At 39.2% G+C, this 21,923-nt stretch overlaps 6 protein-coding genes across 6 annotated transcripts; all 6 read left to right on the forward strand.

Annotated features, from left to right (window-relative positions):
• The first annotated feature begins 1,638 nt into the window (after window positions 1-1,638).
• Window positions 1,639-3,140, forward strand: LOC109580554 (balbiani ring protein 3-like). The gene is made up of 2 exons (XM_019993863.1): window positions 1,639-1,726; window positions 1,787-3,140. The coding sequence occupies exons 1-2, from the start codon at window positions 1,679-1,681 to the stop codon at window positions 3,050-3,052; spliced, it is 1,314 nt and encodes a 437-aa protein (XP_019849422.1). The 5' UTR covers window positions 1,639-1,678; the 3' UTR covers window positions 3,053-3,140.
• Window positions 3,141-3,989: 849 nt separating this feature from the next.
• On the forward strand, window positions 3,990-5,555 carry LOC109580556 (vegetative cell wall protein gp1-like). The gene is made up of 2 exons (XM_019993868.1): window positions 3,990-4,093; window positions 4,141-5,555. The coding sequence occupies exons 1-2, from the start codon at window positions 4,055-4,057 to the stop codon at window positions 5,452-5,454; spliced, it is 1,353 nt and encodes a 450-aa protein (XP_019849427.1). The 5' UTR covers window positions 3,990-4,054; the 3' UTR covers window positions 5,455-5,555.
• Window positions 5,556-6,485: 930 nt separating this feature from the next.
• LOC109580582 (collagen alpha-1(III) chain-like) lies at window positions 6,486-8,259 on the forward strand. The gene is made up of 2 exons (XM_019993907.1): window positions 6,486-6,536; window positions 6,589-8,259. The coding sequence occupies exons 1-2, from the start codon at window positions 6,495-6,497 to the stop codon at window positions 8,176-8,178; spliced, it is 1,632 nt and encodes a 543-aa protein (XP_019849466.1). The 5' UTR covers window positions 6,486-6,494; the 3' UTR covers window positions 8,179-8,259.
• A 128-nt stretch (window positions 8,260-8,387) lies between these two features.
• Window positions 8,388-10,876, forward strand: LOC109580578 (uncharacterized). Its single transcript, XM_019993900.1, has 2 exons — window positions 8,388-8,850; window positions 8,910-10,876. The coding sequence occupies exons 1-2, from the start codon at window positions 8,800-8,802 to the stop codon at window positions 10,794-10,796; spliced, it is 1,938 nt and encodes a 645-aa protein (XP_019849459.1). The 5' UTR covers window positions 8,388-8,799; the 3' UTR covers window positions 10,797-10,876.
• Window positions 10,877-11,009: 133 nt separating this feature from the next.
• LOC109580571 (balbiani ring protein 3-like) lies at window positions 11,010-15,619 on the forward strand. The gene is made up of 3 exons (XM_019993891.1): window positions 11,010-12,835; window positions 13,383-15,127; window positions 15,458-15,619. The coding sequence occupies exons 1-3, from the start codon at window positions 12,788-12,790 to the stop codon at window positions 15,612-15,614; spliced, it is 1,950 nt and encodes a 649-aa protein (XP_019849450.1). The 5' UTR covers window positions 11,010-12,787; the 3' UTR covers window positions 15,615-15,619.
• Window positions 15,620-17,236: 1,617 nt separating this feature from the next.
• LOC109580559 (balbiani ring protein 3-like) lies at window positions 17,237-20,978 on the forward strand. Its single transcript, XM_019993884.1, has 4 exons — window positions 17,237-17,449; window positions 17,526-17,619; window positions 17,690-20,544; window positions 20,692-20,978. The coding sequence occupies exons 2-4, from the start codon at window positions 17,554-17,556 to the stop codon at window positions 20,834-20,836; spliced, it is 3,066 nt and encodes a 1,021-aa protein (XP_019849443.1). The 5' UTR covers window positions 17,237-17,449; window positions 17,526-17,553; the 3' UTR covers window positions 20,837-20,978.
• Window positions 20,979-21,923: the final 945 nt, after the last annotated feature.

The following is a 21,923-nucleotide window of genomic DNA, read 5'->3' on the forward strand; positions in this document are numbered from 1 at the left end:
CTCGTCCATTCCCTGGTCCATTCCCTGGTCCAGCATGCAGACGCATAATACAATGTCTCCCTGGACAGGTTTTTGATGAGAGGGTTTGTCGCTGTGTCTGTCCAGTACGTATACAACAGTGTCCAGGAGGATCAACATTTGATCAAGGCACTTGCAAGTGTCGATGCAATGCTGTATGCAACCAGTTTCAGGTACTTAATGAAGCAGCCTGCAGGTGTGACCCACATAACAATCCACCAGCAAGTAATTGTCCAGGTTTGAGGTGCTTTGTAAATCAAGTTCCAAATTTCCAAACATGTCAATGCCAGTGTCGTAACTTAGTCCAGTGTCGCTTTCCTCAGATATTCAATCCAAGCACTTGTCAGTGTCAGTGTCCTGCTAACAGAGCCTGCACCAATTTGCAGTTTGTAGATCCTAATACATGTCAGTGTGTATGTAGACAAGATATTGCTTGTCCAAGAGGACAGGTTAGGGATCCATTTAGCTGTAGGTGTGAATGTGACAGGAGAAGCTGTCGGTTTCCTCAAGTACTCAATCCTGATACCTGCCAGTGTGAATGCAGCAGACGTTTCTGTCCCAGTCCTAGGTTCCTCAATCCAGCTACTTGTCAATGTGAGTGCAGCAATGGCCAATCTAGCTGTAATCCTCAAAACCAAAGGTTTAATCCTGATACTTGTCAATGTGAATGTACTAGAGTATCAGTGACAGTAGAAGTCACTGAGCCAGGTATACCAATACCAGGTCCACCAGCTGTGGGTCCTCAACCTCCTATCTTCATTGGTGGAGGATCAAGAACTCCTGGTGGAAGATTACGTCCTGGTACTAATAGATTCATTTTTGGAGGCAATGGTTTCAATGGTTTCAATACTGGTTTCAATACTGGTTTTCCCCAAACCTTTGGAAATGGGTTTCAGTTTTTAGGAAGAAGAAAAAGAGCAGCACTTGTCAATGAGAGAAACCGTCGTCGTACTTCAAGATCTCCAGGAGGAGGTGGTTTTATATTCTTACCTCCAGCACCAGTAGGACCTCCTGCTACTAGTCCACCATCAACCCGTACTGAGATTCGTTTTGTCTCACCACCATGCCCTGCAGGAACTTTCCTCAATAGTGCCACATGCTCATGTAACTAAAATGTGTCATGAACTGTTACAAACAAGTACATTCTTTGATGGTTAATTTTTGTATTAATGCTTTTGGTTATCATAATAATAATTTAAATTTTAATCATTTGCTCCACTCTGCCTGTGATTGTACATGTGCTGATACTCTTTTTGCTAAAGTTGCCACTTAACTGCTATTATAAGCTCTATAATACACACTAAGCAACATTTTAATGTTATTTTCTACCATTAACGTAGAAAGTATTTTAATAGCTCAGTAGTCCAGCGATCAGTGAAGTTTTTAGTACATGATTTTAGAGACAACTAACAACAATGATAATAAAGTTAACTTCCACCTAAGGAAGTTCTTGATGTAAACATAAATTTAGTAACTAACCAAGCCCAGCTATTGCTAGGCCAATAAACAAAGAAGTATCACCAGGTGTGATCCCACCTGTGTGGGCATGAGGGCAACATCAAGACACAATATGAAAGACTAAAAGAACTTTTGTTGTGAAAATTTCTTATAAAAAGACAAAATTCAGATAACAGTAACAAGCTGCCAGCAGTGGGCATAGATGATGAAGTGCTTCAGTTGCATTATTTGTCTCCTTGCTATCACACTTGTAAGGGCATGCTACCAAACATTAGTGGTATATTATATGTTTCTCTATTTTTTGCTGTAGGTGGTAGATGGTATTAAATACCGACACAATTACCAACAGCCAAAGAAAGGTAATGTACTGCCAGTCCCTTTTCCCTTAGTACCAGCTCAAGGTCCTCTACCATTGAGAGGTCCATTGCCAGGACCATTACCAGGCCCTCGTCCATTCCCTGGTCCATTCCCTGGTCCAGCATGCAGACGCATAATACAATGTCTCCCTGGACAGGTTTTTGATGAGAGGGTTTGTCGCTGTGTCTGTCCAGTACGTATACAACAGTGTCCAGGAGGATCAACATTTGATCAAGGCACTTGCAAGTGTCGATGCAATGCTGTATGCAACCAGTTTCAGGTACTTAATGAAGCAGCCTGCAGGTGTGACCCACACAACAATCCACCAGCAAGTAATTGTCCAGGTTTGAGGTGCTTTGTAAATCAAGTTCCAAATTTCCAAACATGTCAATGCCAGTGTCGTAACTTAGTCCAGTGTCGCTTTCCTCAGATATTCAATCCAAGCACTTGTCAGTGTCAGTGTCCTGCTAACAGAGCCTGCACCAATTTGCAGTTTGTAGATCCTAATACATGTCAGTGTACATGTAGACAAGATATTGCTTGTCCAAGAGGACAGGTTAGGGATCCTTTTAGCTGTAGGTGTGAATGTGACAGGAGAAGCTGTCGGTTCCCTCAAGTACTCAATCCTGATACCTGCCAGTGTGAATGCAGCAGACGTTTCTGTCCCAGTCCTAGGTTCCTCAATCCAGCTACATGTCAATGTGAGTGCAGTAATGGCCAATCTAGCTGTAATCCTCAAAACCAAAGGTTTAATCCTGATACTTGTCAATGTGAATGTACTAGAGTATCAGTGACAGTAGAAGTCACTGAGCCAGGTATACCAATACCAGGTCCACCAGCTGTGGGTCCTCAACCTCCTATCTTCATTGGTGGAGGATCAAGAACTCCTGGTGGAAGATTACGTCCTGGTACTAATAGATTCATTTTTGGAGGCAATGGTTTCAATGGTTTCAATACTGGTTTCAATACTGGTTTTCCCCAAGCCTTTGGAAATGGGTTTCAATTTTTAGGAAGAAGAAAAAGAGCAGCACTTGTCAATGAGAGAAACCGTCGTCGTACTTCAAGATCACCAGGAGGAGGTGGTTTCATATTCTTACCTCCAGCACCAACAGGACCTCCTGCTACTAGTCCACCATCAACCCGTACTGAGATTCGTTTTGTCTCACCACCATGCCCTGCAGGAACTTTCCTTAATAGTGCCACATGCTCATGTAACTAAATGTGTCATTTGATATTATAATGTATGATACTATAATGTTTCAGTTTGACTTTGATAATTTGGTCAATGATAACTTTTGAAAATTGAACTTTCTTGCTAACAAAGCAGCTGAATGTTTGCAGCAAATCTAAATGTGACACAGGCATAAACATAATAAAAAGTGATTAAGATATGCCATAACTACAGCTTCTAAAATTCAGAGTCAGCTCAAATTTGATGCATATAACATAGTAACATCAGAAAATGAAAAATGAAAAAGTTCAAATGCCCTGTACTTTGTACTATATAGTCCATGGTCGTTGGAGCAATTTTAAAATTTATAAAAATATAGTCAGATCAAACTTAAAAACATAACATAAGAACACGTATTAAGCATCAGAAATATAATAAAAATGAAGAATTCTCTCTTAATTATTTTTGATTAAATGGAGATAATTCTGCAGCAGCTCATATGAGCATTAGATTAGAGTTTTTAATTTCAATAGATAGTAACCAATCCATTAACAAGCTTAAGTTATTAAAAAACAAATTTTTAAAAAACAAATTAAAAAAAAACAAATTAGTTGCTTTGAAGGTGCCATCACTGCATTGAACGAGCCCTGTAATGCCTACTCAGAGAAAAATTAGAAAGTCAAAACAAACAAAATCTAGCATTGAATACGGCTATTTAGTCTGAGTAGTTTTTGAATTTTTAGCCTCCCACTATTGTCACTATTGTGACTGCAATTCAAAAGAACCAGGAAACTGTCACAAAAAGACACATCAGCCCTTTATTGGGCATGGGCTGAGGCAAACACGAAAAAGCCGACTCCCATGAGTGTGGTAAAGGTGACAATAGGGGGTAGAAGAGAAAGACTAAACTTGAGCTATAAAGAATAGTTCTTTGTTAAACACCCTCAGGACAAAGACTAGAGCGATAAGAAGAAGCATAAAAGGAGAGTCATTTTGGACTGTGAATTGCATTATAGGTTGGCTCACACATAGATCCAGTGAGCCACAAAAATGAAGCTGATCTGTTGTGCTTTGCTCTTGATAGCACTAGTAAGGAGCTATATATAATTAATTTTAACTACTTCTGTGCTTTATAGGGTGCACAAGCATATCTACCAAACAAACATGCAGGGCACTTGGTCCATCCATACAACTATGGATATCAACAGGGATACCATGGATACTATCCATACAATATCCCAATAAACTATCGTTATAATGGAGGACTAAATCATCACAACAATCACCATGGCCATCGTAGATGCCCTGGAAACACACAAACATGTCCCGAGGGCTATACTTTTAATAGGAGGCTCTGCGGTTGCTTCAAAGATGGAGATGAGCTACCAGAGACTACAGGTCAAACACCTAGAAAAGTCAAAGTCCCAGTTCCTGTACCAGTACCAATTCCAGCAGTTCGCCCACCACCATGTCAAAGGATCTTCCCTTGCACTGTAGGACAAGTTTTTGACGAGAGTCGATGCCAGTGTGTGTGTGCAGTGCAAATCACACAATGTCCAGGTAGGACAACATACAATCCAAGCCAGTGCAAGTGCGAGTGTACAATAATACAGGCCTGTCTCTCATTCCAACGGTTCAATACATTACTGTGTGTATGTGAACCATCTACCCCTCCTACAGTTCCCCTTCCTCCAGCCCCCCTTCCACCAGTAGTGGTATTCCCTCCTGCTCCGGCTCCACCAGGTCCACTTCCACCACTTCCACCAGCAGGGCCTATCTGCCCCCCATCCAGCCAATTCCGTTGCAATAGTTTCCAGGTCCTCAATCCCAGTACATGCAACTGCGAGTGCTCACCATTAGCAGCATCTCGTTGTAGGTTTCCACAGTCTCTCAATCCTACCACGTGTCAGTGTGAATGCAGTAGAACGACTGCAGCCAGTTGTAACTCACAACTCCAAAGGTTCAATTTTGATAACTGTGAGTGTGAGTGCATCAATGTATTTGTCACTATTCAAAGAACCATTCCCGGTGCACCAGTCCGAGGTCCTTCTATTCCAGGTCCTTTTGTACCAGGTCCTTTCATACCAGCTCCTCCAGCTCCTTTCCCTCCATTTATACCAAGAACTGGTAGGACTGGTACTCCTGGTACTAGGAGCAAGCGCAGAGCTAAGAAGAGAGAAGCTAGAAATGGTGAAGTTTTGGGACCTGATGGAGAATTTAAAGTCCGAGGTGTTATGAAGCGTCGTACAGGTCCAACTGGGCCTGGTACTGGTCCTGGATTTATATTTCCTCCTATTCTTCCACCAGTAAGAGGTCCTCCTGTCCGTGGACCATCAATACCTGGACCATTTGTTCCAGGTCCTTCCACAATCGTGACTGAAAGAAGGCTAGTATCAGCTCCTTGCCCAGCTGGAACAGTTGTAAACAGTCGATCATGTGAATGCTTATAAGACCAATGCCTCTATAAACTGTACTGTTTAAATAAGCTTTACTTTCCACAGTGTAATGATGATTATTATTAACTATTTTCTATAAAAATTTTAAAAGCAAACTCTATAGGTAAAAATCAATGAGCAATAGAATTTAGTTGCCATAGCCAATGTTATGATGAAATCAAAAATAATATGAAGTATGAACCAGATTTGGGGTCAACAGTGAGCACAGTTCATGAGCTGACAAGCACTGCACTACAATGCATGTCTTTAAAGTAATTTTAAAATTCAAATTTAACTGAAATTATACATTAATTTAGATTATGTATATGTATCAGAATAAAATATAAAATAAAGAAATAAAAAGGTTTATAAAATAAAACCATGTACTATAGTACATGCATGGTCTTGTACCAGATTTTTGAGCAACTTTAAAAATTATAAAAATCTAGATTTAATTGAAATCAGCTCAAACTTGATACAAAGCATATAAACATGTATATGTATCAGAAACAATTACAAAAATCAGGAATTTTCTTCTTTTCATTTTTGGCAAAATTTGGCCCGAGACTATAATCATGTACTATAGTACATGATCTCGGATCAGATTTTTGAGTAACTTCAAGAAACTACAAGCAGATTCTATTACAAATTCCTGATTCATGAATATTAAAAGAAACATCAAAATGAATCACCATAGCAAGCATTCAATTAGACTAATTACTAAAACTGAACAATCTGTTTAGTCTAACATACAATAGGCTACAAAGGAATTGGCACTATTGATTATAAACACTTTTCTACTTTGACAAAGTAAAGGAAACAGATTGCTTAATAATCACCCACAAAGTTGTTTAGCCAACCTTTATGATGAGAAGCATAAAGTCAAAACTCTAAAGGTGTCAATATCAACATTCACATGTAACATACTGTTATTGTCAAAGGAGATAAGGAGGCAATCAATGAGTGATGACTATACTGTATGCATTAATAGAGAGTGGGAGCCATAGGCTATAAAATAAAGGTCAAAACTTCAGTTTGATATTGGTCAAATCATTATGTTTATCATAACAAAGCTCTTATTCTTCATAACTCTTCTAGTAAGTTTGCTATTTACTATTTGACGTGTTATTTGCGATTATTGCTTTACAGGTGACAGTTTTCTCTCAAAATGTTAGCATCTCAGTAACAAGATTATGTGAGAGAAAGCAATGCAACAATGCTCAAGTATTTGATGATCATTTGTGCCAATGTGTTTGCCTCACAGAGCTACAGTGTCCAGGTTTAACAGTCCTTGAGCCTCAAAGCTGTACTTGTTATTGTCCTCAGGAATTCAGTAATTGTCCACAGTATCAAACTTTTGATCCATTTAGGTGTGCATGCATTTCTTCAAATAGCAGATTACCAGAGCCAATTCAGCCACAAAATCCTAATCAAGGGGCACCCTATAATCCCTATCATCCATCCCAACCCTATCAACCTCACTCTCCATTTGCACCATCCCCACCACCTGGTACTCAAGGACCTTACATACCACCAGGCACTCAAGGACCTTACATACCACCACCTGGTACTCAAGGACCTTACGTATCACCAGGCACTCAAGGACCTTACGTACCACCACCTGGTACTCAAGGACCTTACGTACCACCAGGCACTCGAGGGCCTTATGCACCACCTGGTAATCAAGGACCATATTATTATCCTCCTGGTTATCAACTAGGACCTTATGTACCACCAGGTAATCAAAGACCTCCAGGGAGTCAAAGACCTTATTATCCTCCTGGTACTCAAGGACCATATGTACCCCCACCAAGTACTCAAGGACCATATGTACCACCACCAAGTACTCAAGGACCATATGTACCACCACCAAGTACTCAAGGACCTTACGTACCTCCATCAGGTACTCAAGGGCCATATGCACTACCAGGTATTCAAGTACCATATTATCCTCCTGGTTCTCAAGGACCACCTGGTAATCAAGGGCCTTACGTACCCCCACCAAGTACTCAAGGGACAGCAGCACCGCCAGCTAATAATCAAGTACCACTACAACCACCAACTAATCAAAGGCCAATATCCCAAGGGCCAGTGTCACCCAATACAGGCACACCTATTGACAGTAACCAAGCAACAGCCTCTATTGGCTGTTCAAATGAGGTACGTCTTCGTTGCCAAGGACACCAAATGCTAGATGAAAACACCTGTAACTGCTACTGTCCAACAAATGCCAACAGACATTGTTCCAGTTCCCAAATAATAAATCCAAATACGTGTACATGTCAATGTGCAATAGTAAGCTGTGGCCCCAATCGTAAATTAGACACTGACAATTGCCAGTGTACAAGTGCATGTCCTGAGACAGCAGGCTCATGTGCTAATTCATTGCAAATGTTCAATCCTAGTACTTGCTCTTGTTCTTGTGTACAAGTTTTGCTTCCAACATCACTTACTGATAGACGTAGAGGAAGACAGCGTGGTAGAGGAAGACAAAGGTCACACAGTAGTCGCAGTAAACGATCCAGTGAAATGGAAGCAATTGAGAAAAGACGTGCTTCAAAATCCAAATCCAAATCGAAATCGTCCAAATCAAAATCAAAGTCTAAATCAAAATCAGGCTTAGAAACCCAGCAAGCAAGTCGTAGAGTGCAGCCAGCTCCTTGTCCTGTTGGCTATATCCTCAATCAAGCAACTTGCGAGTGTCTGTTTCCAGCTTTCAATGAAAACTTTGCTCCATAGACTACAATTATTTCATTCATTAATTGTTGTTTAATAATGTTATTAATAAAATGATTAGCACATTTAAGTGCAAAAATGAGATCAATAATTAAGAGATGGTACAAGCATATGAAACTGGAACCAATTGCAAGCACCACTTTGAGCAATTTTTGCAGTTTCAAATTAAACAATACTTGCACATTATGACAAACACATTCATGCATGCATGCAAAGCTCTGCGGTTTGAATCAGATACGTTTAGTGACTACTATATTGACAAACATAATGTGTGTGGGTTACATTCAATGCTAGGGCATTAACTGCAGCCAAGATATTAGTCAAAACAGAATTCACACAAAGACAAAATGCTGCATTGTTCTTATTGGTCTCACCCTCTGGGCCTTCTCCCACATGAGTAGGCAAGGAACTATTGTCTGTCTGTCATTCACATATGCATTGTTCTTATGTGCACAAATTTTGTGAGAAAAACACCAGTGATGAATAAACCAACCTAGCAACAATTCAAAGCTTATGGAGCCACATCAAATTCTGCATAATCAAAACACTGCCTCACCCAATGAATAGCCTTCACATATAAGACACTCAAATAATCATCATTCAATAAAAAACTACAAATCAAGAATGAGGGAGAATTTTATTCTTCCCTTAGTCTTTGCTGCTCTATTTGTCGTGGTAAGTTAGTCTAATAATAATGAAGTGGGTTTATGTTATGAACTAATTTCTTCTTTTAGTCAACCAATGCTCAATTCCCACACCACCAGTATTACCCATGGTTCCAGTGGTTTTACATGCATCCTCAGCCAGTGCAACCACCAGCCCCCATACCTCCTACTCCAACTGCTTGTACGATCGATCACAGCACTACAAGGTGCTTGGAAGGAGAATTCTTTAACAAAACAAGTTGCAAGTGTGAGTTTGATCACAAAAACACGACAACAGCTCCGCCATCAACAAATACTACATGCATAGAAACACCTTGTTTACCAGGGCAGGCATTTCACAAAGAAACATGCAAATGTCTCTGCATATTGATAAGGTTGTGTCCTGGCAATGCTGTCTTTGATGACACCACATGTAGATGCAAGTGTAATGCTGTTAGTCTCTGTAATCAAGGGTATTACTTTGACCCTTATATGTGTGGCTGCATGGCTAGATTCTTCCGTCCTTTCCTCCCCAGGCCTATTCCTCAAAGGCCTATTCCTCAAAGGCCTATTCCTCAAAGGCCTATTCCTCAAAGGCCTATTCCTCAAAGACCTATTCCTCAAAGGCCTATTCCTCAAAGGCCTATTCCTTTAAGACCAACTCTGCCAATACCCAATCCTATCATACCACAGCAGAGATGTCCACCTCAGGCCAGTGCATTTTGCAGAAACTTTGAGCAGTTCAATCCTCAAACTTGCAAATGCTACTGCCCTGCTAATGCAAGGTTTCAGTGTAGAATCCCAAAGCAAATAAACACCACTTCATGCCAATGTGATTGTCCAGCGAAAGTGTGTGGCCGGAATCATTATTATGACAGCAACGATTGCACCTGCAAATGTAGGTCTGCTCTGTCTTGTTCAAGCTTACAAACAATCGACCAAAACACTTGTACTTGCCAGTGTCAGTATTCCATATTACTAATACAAGTTCCATATCAGACTTCAAGAGGTAAAAGACAGGCCTTCACAGGGCGCACAGGATCTGTTAGGGTCATAGGAGGTGGACGGACTTTTCCAGCTACAAGAAGACTCAGGGGAGGCACTAGAGGCAGGACAAGAAGCATATTCTTTCCACCAGGATTTGTTCCAGCTCAACCTCCATCATTCTTCGGGCCACCATCAACTAGAGGGACAAGAGGTCGAACAAGGGGAACAAGAATAATTACAAATTTTGGTACAATACCATTTAGACCATCAACTAGAGGGACAAGAGTTAGGACAAGGGGAACAAGAATAATTACAAACTTTGGTACAGTACCGTTTCCTTCACCAGGATTTGCTCCATCATTCTTTAGGCCATCAACTAGAGGAACAAGAGGTAGGACAAGGGGAACAAGAATAATTACAAACTTTGGTACAGTACCATTTCCTTCACCAGGATTTGCTCCATCATTCTTTAGGCCATCAACTAGAGGTACAAGAGGTAGGACAAGGGGAACAAGAATAGTAACAAATTTTGGCACAGTACCATTCTCTCCATCAGGATTCTTTAGACCATCAACTGGGAGAGGAAGGACAAGGGGAACAAGGATAATAACAAGCTTTGGTACAATACCATTCTCTCCATCAGGATTTGCTCCAGCTCCATCAGTACCTAGTACAAATTTTGGAATACCATCATTTACATTCTTTGGACCAACTAGCACTAGAGGCACCAGAGGAAGAGGAAACATTAGAATTATAACAAATGGAGGCTTCGTACCAGCACCATCCTTCTTTGGAAGACGCAAGCGAGACATTATTAAAGAAGAGGAAAACAAATCACAAAATCATCAAAAGCGAATGACGAGGACAAGATCAAGAAATAGAAGCAGAATAGTAAGTCATAGCACAATTTCAGTACTAGAGAGACGCATTGTACCTGGAGGCTGTCCTAATGGAATGAGATCAAATCCAAACACATGTGAATGTTTTTGACTCTGAATATAATAAATGTATCATGCTAAATACTACATAATTATTATAACTAATTATTGTCAATGATAAATCTAAGTCAATTTTGAGTGGATGGCTTGGGTTGCTCTAATCGATACTTATCCATCTTATTCTGTATATCATAGAAAGAGTATGGATCATATTGGTAATATTCTTCTGCTTGATAAACATCTAAAGATGCTGCATAAAAATTAAAAAAATAGCAGAAATAACTCAATAGCACTCAAATACTAAAAATGTGGTCTATGATCAATAATGTGATTCATCACTATTGGATTTATTTATACAAAAAAACTTAATTTAAAAGCATGCATGCATAAAACAAAGTGGCTACAGATGTTCACAATCCACAATCCCATAATTATATTATATGACTGACAGTGTGGTTTATCATGGACATTGTAAGGAAGTCACAAGGCATCTGCAGACCACTTTCCCTATGTATGTCATTCCCAGCATAAAACCGGTACAACATTAAATTGTATATAGCAAGGCTGCAAAAGTCGTGGCAGCCATTTTGTTTGAGGCTGAATCCTGCTTAGCAATGCTACCGCATTACTAATTATTATTTCCTCCATAACTCAAAATTAACAATCCAAACTTTCTGCATGTGTGTGACAAGGGCATTAATTCGCACTGGCATGCAAATAGAGAATTGGCATGTCAAAAATTCCTGCAAAAACAACAATATACACAATTGCGCTCACTGAACTCAATCTCCCATAATTAATGCCATTTTAATATCTACTGTTGCTAGTGAGACAAAAATTAACCTGTTATTACATAATGTATCAAAACAAACCAGTTGTCTAACACAAATGTGTAACCTAGCAAATAATGATGAATCAATTGGTATGTAAAACTAATTAATCCTAGGACTCATTACATAAACTACAAAGTACATAAGTGCATGACTGTATGGTGTATGCATAATTATTACTGTTAATAGGATTTATATGAGGAATTAAATAGTTGAGATATGAAGGGCGAGGTACTAATGTTATTTTAAAACTACTCCTGTTCAAACACATTGCTCAAATGAAGTCATGTGTGGTGCTCTACACGAATCACACATATGGCAGGTATGCTCACACACACACACACACACGACTCATAAATTTATTTATAGCTGCAGGTAAAATTACATATTAACAAATATACAGTGCAACAGGTGTAATAATATGAGGCTAATGGAGCCTTTAAAGTGGTCGTGAAGCAATTAATATGGAGCATCTGCAAATATACCATAAGGCAGCTGTCAGCACTTAGGTAACAGCACACATTGATAACATTGGTAAGTATATGAGACTAAACAAATTATGGACACCTGTTGAGAACCAAAATATCTTAATTATAAATTAAATATCAATAAGTACAAACAGCTTATAGAGATAATGTCAAACTAATCTGTTTTGCTCAATAACGCTTATATAGATGCAATGATGTGTCATAATTGATGGTTGAGCCAACACAATGTAGCCCTCACCTTCTAATATAATATTATGGTTACTATTTACTTTTATCTCTATCAACAACAAGTGCCATTATACTGGAGGAATGAATCAAAGTTAAATAAAGCCATACATGTATTATAAGGGCATACGTCAAATGCATGGGATACATTATGATTGATAAGCAAGACAGAGATATGTTGACACGAAGCGAGAGACCAAATAGACATAAGTTTTCATTTCATAATTAAAAACTAAACAACAACAACCCATTGTCAAAGGAGCAACAGTCCCACAGCATTAGTAAGCATTCATTATGCAATATACATGTACATGCATGCCTGAAGCTAGTGGCATAAACTCATTAGTAACGGTACAACCCACAACTGGATGATATCAAGAGAGTATATAAGGCCAGACTTCCAGGCACACATAGGAAGCAACAAAACTGTGATATACTAGAAGAAGAGCTAGACATCTGTCTTGATTATTATAGTGAGACTGAGACTTCAAAGAGATATAATGAGAAAACTGGTGGGTATACTGCTAATGGCATCAACCATATTTCAGGTAAACTATAATGATGCATGTGATGTAACAGCATGTGCATGCAATCATTGCAGTGGTAGAAACCAATCTTATCAAAGTATTTGTGTATTACTATAATAAAAAGACTATATACATATCTGAGAAATATAAGAGAGTCTTAATGCATCACTGTATAGCACTAATTTTGGAACAAGAGTTGCTATCCCCTAAATGTAATGAGAGCACGTATAACAAATTGCAGTTCATTATGCCAATAAGAATGTTAGTAAATATTAAATATCCAATAAGAACTGGAGCTAATCTTATTAGCTATATACTACAACTAAAAGAAGCTAAGCAATTAAGACATGTACTAGCATGCACAATTACTTAATGCACTTAGAAATTCATGCAAAAAGAACATTGATCCTGAAAGCTATATATTTCTATGGAGATATGAAAAATATCTAAGCACTAGTGGTTAATTAAAAAATATAAGATGACCAAAAAGTGCAGTGTGCATAGCAACCACATGCATGCTTACTGGACTCCATGGCAACTATGAAAAAGAGGTATTTTTACCCTATAGGTTGTACTAGCAGCATCAATGCAGAACAGATCGTGTCCTATACAAAACTGCAGAGAAGGTCAGATATTCAATCAGGAGTCCTGCCAGTGTGAATGCGCTGGTATCACAACTTGTTCCAGTGGTCAATACTTTAGCACATCATCCTGTGAATGCAAGTGCTCCTCTGGGAGCAAGCACTGCATTGGCAAAACAAAATACAACGCCTCGTCCTGCAGATGTGAGTGTCCACACAATGCAATCGGGAGCTGCCCTCCATTGCAGCATTTCAATCCATTCACTTGCCAGTGCGTGTGTCCTTATTCATACTCTGAGTGTCAAAGACCGTATGTCTACAATCGCCACACTTGCAAGTGTGAGTGTCCATCCACTACTCTACAGTGCACTAGGCCCGGGCAGTTCCTTAATACCACGACCTGTGAGTGTCAGTGTCTTCCTTGTCCTTCCGGTAAAGTGCGTGCTGGAAATAGCTGTCACTGCCTCTGCACTAATCAATGCCCAAGAGGACAAAGCAACAACGACACGTGTGACTGTGTTGCTGCCACAAAACGTTGTCAGAGAAACTTTGAACTGGACAAAACAGCAAGTTGCGTCTGTTTAAAAGCATGCCAGTATCCTTTAACACTCAATACAGCAAAATGTACGTGTGACTGCAACATCAACTGCATGCCCTCCTATACACGTAATGAAGCCAACTGCACCTGTTCCTGCAATAGGAAATGTCCCTACCCTTTGACACTGGATCAAAATACTTGTACTTGCGGCTGTAATAAAAGGTGCCAGCCTCCATTTACACTTGATCAAGAAAACTGTGAGTGCAGGTGTCCCCTACAATGTCAACCACCATATCAACTAAACAGAAATAATTGTACTTGCGAGTGTAATTTAAAGTGTCCCTTCCCAAAAATGTTAGACACCAAATCTTGCAGCTGCTTCTGTCCACTGATATGCAAGCCACCTTACGTACTAAACACAGAGTCTTGCAGTTGTGAATGTCCTAAACAGGACTGCCAATCCCCAGACTACTTCCTCAATACCACAACATGTCAATGCCAATGTAACAGAACATGTACTTTGAGGCAATTTCTCAATAAAAATACATGTACATGTCAATGTCCAGTTGTCTGTAGGCCTCCGTTCATCCTCAATTCCACTTCGTGCGATTGCTACTGTCCATTGAAATGCAGTGAGTCGTTCGAGCTGGATCCTAACAACTGTCAATGCCAGTGTAACAAGAGATGTGAGTTTCCATTCATCCTTAACACAAGCACGTGTGAGTGTAGCTGCCATTTCTTGATATGCAAGCCTTCATTTGAGCTTGATAAAGACTCATGTAGCTGTGTCTGTCGCAAGGAATGCCAGCATCCTTTCAAGATCAACAACAGTTGCCAGTGTGAGTGTAGTACCATCTGTCAGCCGCCATTTACCCTAGACATACCAACATGCTCATGTCAGTGTAACACAAACAAAGTGTGCCCTCCAGGGCAAATACTAAACACACAAACATGCGAATGCGAGTGTCGACTTAATTGCCCATTACTATTCCTTTTCAATGAGACTGAATGTAGCTGTACGTGTCCCATAATCTGTGATGAGGACCACATGCTAAACGCCACTACCTGCCAGTGTCAGAGAAAGCTAAGGAAAAGGGAAACAAAGGGCTCTCCACAGGATTGCAGCAAGATGGACGGCGACCCATTAAAATGCAGGAGTACAAAATGCAGTAAAGACAAGTCAAAATATTGCATGTGAGTTATCACAGATTTATTAATCAATTTCTAAGTATGTAGCATGTTACACAGTTTCTCTAGATTTACATTAGTGAGAAGCACTGCAATGTCTTTAAGTTTATGTTATCACCTTTTTAAGGCTTTGAGGCATGTACCACAATAAAGCATCATCACAACCACTCAACAGTCCATGGTTTAACATCTCGCTCACTAATAAGACAACTTTACTAAAAAAAGAATATTAAAATAAAATATAAAAGTGTATATTATGTAAACAAATAGCGAATGATGTTGTAAATTAGTACGACCACAGAGACACACCCTGATTTAATCATTTGTGTTCCATAGGTATGACAACAAAGAGCGCCAGTGTGTCTGTCCTTGCTGTCAATCAAAGGGACAAGTCAACACGCCTTCACTGACCTCCGTGAATTTGCTCTGCCTGAGACAAACTACTCAACCTGATTGTCTGATACACAGAAGTGGCTGCAACTGGACTTGCTAATTTTACTAAATGTATAATACATTGCATTAGACGTTACACATTAGCTAACATTATTGTTATTAATATTGCTATTATTATTATTATTATTATTATTATTATTATTATTATTATTATTATTATTATTATTATTATTATTATTATTATTATTATTATTATTATTATTATTATTATTTATGATTATTGTGCTAATAAGAATTATTTTAACAAATGAGAGATAGTAAAATCATAGCATAAACTCTAAGGAAAGGAGGAAACAGCATGACATAACCTTATCATGAAGCCCTTATAATACAAGAGAGACAAATGAACAATTACAAATAAAGACAGTAACACATTAAGATTATCTCACCTTTACTATTATTAAATAAAAACACTTTTGAGAGTCATAACAGGAAAAATTCTTTTAAAAATATACTAAATAACACCCCACACAATTAAAGGCTGACAAAGTACATGTATGCATTTTTGATGAAGGCCAACGCCTGAAAGAAAGCAGGCAGCACAAAAATAAGATTAAAGGAGACAATAGGTACACAATAAAGTGACACACACTAGGGCCCACAATTAAAATGATAGAATTATTGTATTGGTGAAAGTCACAACCAAAGGGCAGGTGCCCCCTCACCCCATTATAAAGACGAAACTGGTGAAGGATAGACATAAGATTAAATCATTATTGAATTTTGTTTATGTGGCATATACACATAGCACAAACAACTCACAAAGATAATAATAATAATAATAATGTACACAGGCTGCCCACACAAGCTACTTGTAAGTAAAAAAACTAGGACTATTGGTACGTGTATGTGTATGTGTATGTGGTACTACAAACCAATTAAATTCAAATTATATGGCATAATTGACATTGTCAACAATTCAACAAACCACTTAAGTTTACGTACAATGATCAAAAAAAGGGAAAGAGTACAAATCCCATCAAATGTTTCCCAATAAACAAAATAATCAAATTATAAGAATATAGTTTCTTTCCCATGCACATGCCTGCAACTGAATACTGCCATGTGCATGTACATGTACATGTATATTCTCATGAATGAACGCGTACATGTACATAATTCATGGGGTACTGATCATGCTTAGCAACCAACAAGGATGGGTAGCTGGTAGGTGTGGGAAGGAAATTGAACAAAGGGAAGCATGGGCGAGTAACTAAGTCATGTCTATTCAATATGGAAACACAATACAATGCACTAGTACACAAATACTCTTGTACATTACTTGAATCGTTTGCACATACAACTGATAAATTGAATTATAAATAGTATAACAGTGAGAACACCTTACAAATTCAACATAATTAACGTATATAAATAAATAGCTAATCACATAAAACAGTTAGTGTCTGGAGGAGTCTAGTAAAAACAATGATGACCTATTCAAAATGACCACTAAACCATAGCTAAACAATAAAGGAGCAATGCAATACAGTCCATGCCTCATTATTTCACAAAGACCACAATACAGGAGGCCACTTGTAACATGAGAATGTACTTTAAATAGCAATACCACACTCCTCTTTGAGGCTAAGCCTCCTACAGCAATCCTCTCTCTCCTCCTCGCCTCACCTTCCCTCTCCTCCAACAATCCCACTCTACCCTCTACATCTCTCTCCCACTCAGTAATTAAAGATAATATGTGACATACTCCTTTATTCTCATATTTGTTCAACAAAGCATCAACTGTTTGCTATGTCTGCCAGTTTTAATAATACTTCAAGAGAGACATTGTTCTTGGGAACAAAGGACCCAGAGGGTAAGAAAGGGCACACAAGGATTGAATCCACAGTTTGCTCGAGCTGCAGGTTGTTAAGGGTAAGGAAGAGAGAGAGAGAGAGAGAGAGAGAGAGAGGGAGAGTTCCAGCATACATGTAATGGTTTCTATTTATAGGGTAATCCTAACCAGTTGTAATTGAGCAATGACAGGAAAATTCGCTTACTATGCAGCAGCTGCCTTGCTAGTGACTCTACTGTATCAGATTCAAGTAAGAAATATAGTTCCCATTCTTGGAAGCCTCTAATGACTCCTCTTTCATAAAAACACACTCACTATAGGATGCAGAAGCCACAAGAAGTGGTCTGTGCGTATTCAAGAGATGTCCCAGAGGCTACAAGTTCAATACCGTAAAGTGCGTCTGTAAGAAATGCATTGCCACAGCCTGCCCAGACAACAGTCACTACAGTTTCAGTACGTGTCGGTGTGAGTGCCCACAACATCAAAAATGTCCTCACGGGCAGTACTTCAACTCTGAAACCTGCAAGTGTGGCTGCTCACCTCACATCAAATGTCACTCTCCACGTGTCCTTAACAAGGATGCATGTAAATGTGAATGTCCCAAGAACGTACATTGTCTCCCTCCTCTTACTTTTGACGAAAGGACGTGTGCATGTCATTGTCCAGAACACCACAGTCACTGCCCAACAGGTAAAATATATAGCTACACAGAATGCGGCTGCATCTGCTCTGAAAAGGCTTACTGTCATCTGCCAAGGTTTTTCAACAATGAGACATGCAAGTGTGAGTGCAAAGGAGAAAGGAACTGTGTCCATCCCAAAGTGTACAGTGAGACAAACTGCAACTGCCAGTGCCCAGAAGATGACTACTGTCCCAGGCATAAGACTATCAATCCAGAAACCTGCGAGTGCTCATGTCCTGCTGAACTCTCTTGTAGAAGCCCACAGGTTTTAAACGATAAGACATGTAAGTGCGTCTGTCCACCGCACACTAGACGCTGCCCTCCTGGCAAGGAATTAGATGATTTCACTTGTGAATGCTCATGTCCAGAAGTATTCTGTCCTTTACCCAAACTTCAGAATCCATACACATGTAAATGTGCATGTCCAGACACACTAACCTGTCCTTATGGACAGGTAGTAGACCCAGAGAACTGCCAATGCTCGTGTCCAAAGAAACTTTCCTGTTCCGGTAACCAGATACTAGATCCACGCACTTGCTTGTGTAAATGTCCATTGATCGATGATTGCAGGGATGGATACATATTTGATGGCCAGCTATGTCACTGTGTGTGTGATCCACGTACAAGATGCTCTTCCCTCCAGACCCTCAATCCAACCACATGTGAATGTCAGTGTACAAATATCACAAAATGTCCACGAAACTTTATCTACGACTACAGGACGTGTCGCTGTATTTGCTCAGAGGATTACGTGTATTGTCCCTCGCCACAAGTACTGGATAAAAGAACCTGTCAGTGTGGCTGCTCTAGTGACATATACTGCACACCACCAAAAATAATAGACCCTGAATGGTGCGATTGTAAATGCAATAAGAACATATACTGTGCCCGTCCTTTGGTTCTTGATGATAAAACCTGTGAATGCGGCTGTCCTTATGGGACACACTGTCCACCATATAAAACTCTAGACAAGAACACATGTCAATGTAGCTGCTCTGATCACAAATACTGTCCAAAGCCACAGATAAGAGATGAGGAGACATGTGAGTGTATCTGCCCTAAAGATATTTACTGCCCACCAAACCAAGTCCTTGATAAAGAGACATGCGAGTGTGTCTGTCCTGATATACAATGCAAATATCCTTATTACCTCAATAAGGAAAGCTGTAAATGTGAATGCTCGCCCAATCCAGGTTGCCTTGATGATTACTATTACGATCCATACACTTGCAAATGTATATGCGATAAGAAGAAGCACTGCCTGGCTCCAAAGGTCCTTAATGATCAAACGTGTCGCTGTGAGTGCCCGTCCTCTCCTCCGTGTTCATATGGCCTCACATACAATTATGATCATTGCAGGTGTCAGTGTCCAAGAGATAAATCATGTCCTCCAGGATCAGTCCTTGATCCTATCACGTGTAAGTGTGGCTGCAGCAACACTCCTTGCCCTCCACACTTTGTAAAGGACCCAAAAACCTGTAAATGTGGTTGTCCAAAGTCCCTCTATTGTGATTACCCAAGAACACTCAATCCTACCACTTGTCAGTGTGAGTGTGAGAAAGTCACTAATTGTCCTTACAAGCAGGTCTTTGATAGCAACAAGTGCCAGTGCGTATGTCCATTGAACGTTGTGTGTCCTCCTGGCAAAGAATTCGATCCGCAGACATGTCAGTGCAGGTGCCCAGTGATAGTAGGCTGTCCCAATAAATCAGTTTATAATAAACACACTTGTCTATGCGAGTGTCCTAGAGATACATACTGCCCATCATATACAGCTCTCGATCGCAACGAATGCAAATGTGTCTGTCTCCCTAAACGATGTCCACCAAATCAGTCTCTCGACCCAAAAACATGTAAATGTAAGTGCCCGAAGACTCACTCTTGCCCAAGGAACATGGTCTTTGATGACGAGACGTGTAGATGTAAATGCAGCCACAAAGAGACCTGTCCCTATGGTCTCACGTTTGACGACCAGTCCTGTCAATGTATATGCAAAGGGAAGGACTGCCCACGAAGACAAAGGCTCAACCCACACACTTGTAGGTGTGAGTGTCGCCACCAAACTGAAGCCTGCCCACAACTTAAATATTATAATCAGACGACGTGCGATTGTCAATGTGGTTGGGTAGAAAAATGTGACCCTCCTCAGTTCTTCAGTCACAAAGAATGCTCCTGTCAGTGTCCTCCTAATATCAAATGTCGGGACTACCAAGAGGTCGATGATAAAACATGTCAATGTCGCTGCTCGAGTCATATCCGCTGCCAAAAGGACTATGCTGTCAATCCCAATACTTGTAAATGCGAGTGTGCTAAAAAGTGCAAGGCCCCCTATATCTTGGACTCCAGTACATGCAAATGCAAGTGCAATATAAACTGTAAGAGAGGATACAGGGTTACCACTAGCTGTGAGTGTCTCAAGATGACTTGTCAGAATGCAAGAGATGAGAATGAGTGCTATGAATCATCATGTGACCAATATGATAAAAAATGCACGTGAGTTTAACTAACAGAATGTTGCTAAGCTACATGTACATCACTAAAATAAACAGTGAAGGTCTTGCACATACGTACATGTACATCTAATCAAGGCCCCAAATGAGAGAAAAAATTAATTATATTTTCCCTATTCATTCCATACAGATTTAATGAGCATACAAAGACATGCCTGTGCCCCTGCTGTGTAACAAGAGAAAACCCAACCCACCACTCATGGTGCCTTGGGTGGTCATTCTATGGACCAGAGCAATGCCGGGTCCACGAGAAGCTGTGCAAATGGAGGTGCTAACGCCATAACTGAGAACAATCAATGATGATTATTATTATCAATTTATAATTATTATTATTATTATTATTACTATTAACTCGTAATGTAAAGTAAAAACTAAAATCATATTAAATGTAGCTCATTATACATCATTGGCTAAATCTATGATGCATGTACATCACAGTAAGGACATGTATATTATATGTACATGTATATGTATATACTTACATTTAGTTGCTGTCTCTGCATCATTTCTGTCTTTACCATCAGAACTTTGACCATTAAAGCATCTTGCAGAAAACTAAAAAATAAAAGTATTTAAAAATACTATAAATCATAATTTTCAATGAATTTTAAAGTTGCTTAAAAATCGGGCCAAAGTCCCTGTACATGGTTTCAGGTCAAATTTTTGCCAAAATTAAAAGGAGAGAATTCTTCATTTTTATAATTTTATTTGATGCATATACATGTTCTTATGTTGTGTAGAAAGTTTGAGCTGATTCCGATCAAGTTTGGATTTTTTATGAATTTTTAAAGTTACTCTAAAATCGGCCCAAAGTCCCTGTACTATAGTACAGGGATTTTGGCCAAATTTCACCAAAAATGACAAGGAGAGAATTTTCCATTTTTATAATTTTATCTGATACATGTACATGTTCTTATGTATTTTTATGAATTTTTAAAGTTACTCTAAAATCGGCCCAAAGTCCCAGCCAAATTTTACCAAAAATTAAAAGGAGAGAATTCTTCATTTTTATAATTTTTTCTGATGCATATACCTGCTCTGATGTTGTGTAAAAAGTTTGAGCTGATTCCAATCAAACTTGGATTTTTTAATAAATTTTATAATTTGCTAAAAATTGGGCCAAAGACAAAGTTCCACAAAATTTTAGCAAAATTACTAGAAGAGAATTCTTTATTTTTATAATTTTTGTATAGTTTAAAACACTAGAAAATTTAATGAGATATAAAATAAATAAAATTATTTAGTGAAATTAATCAAAACTATTTTATAAGGATAAGGGTATCAAAACAAATAAATTGAGGCATTTTGGGTGGCAATATCAGGAATTTTTGCACACAGCCTTTCAACAGAACCTCGAATGAA

This window comes from Amphimedon queenslandica, unplaced genomic scaffold (assembly GCF_000090795.2).
Source record: "Amphimedon queenslandica unplaced genomic scaffold, v1.1 AMPQUscaffold_13521, whole genome shotgun sequence".
Classification (NCBI taxonomy): Eukaryota; Metazoa; Porifera; class Demospongiae; order Haplosclerida; family Niphatidae; genus Amphimedon; species Amphimedon queenslandica.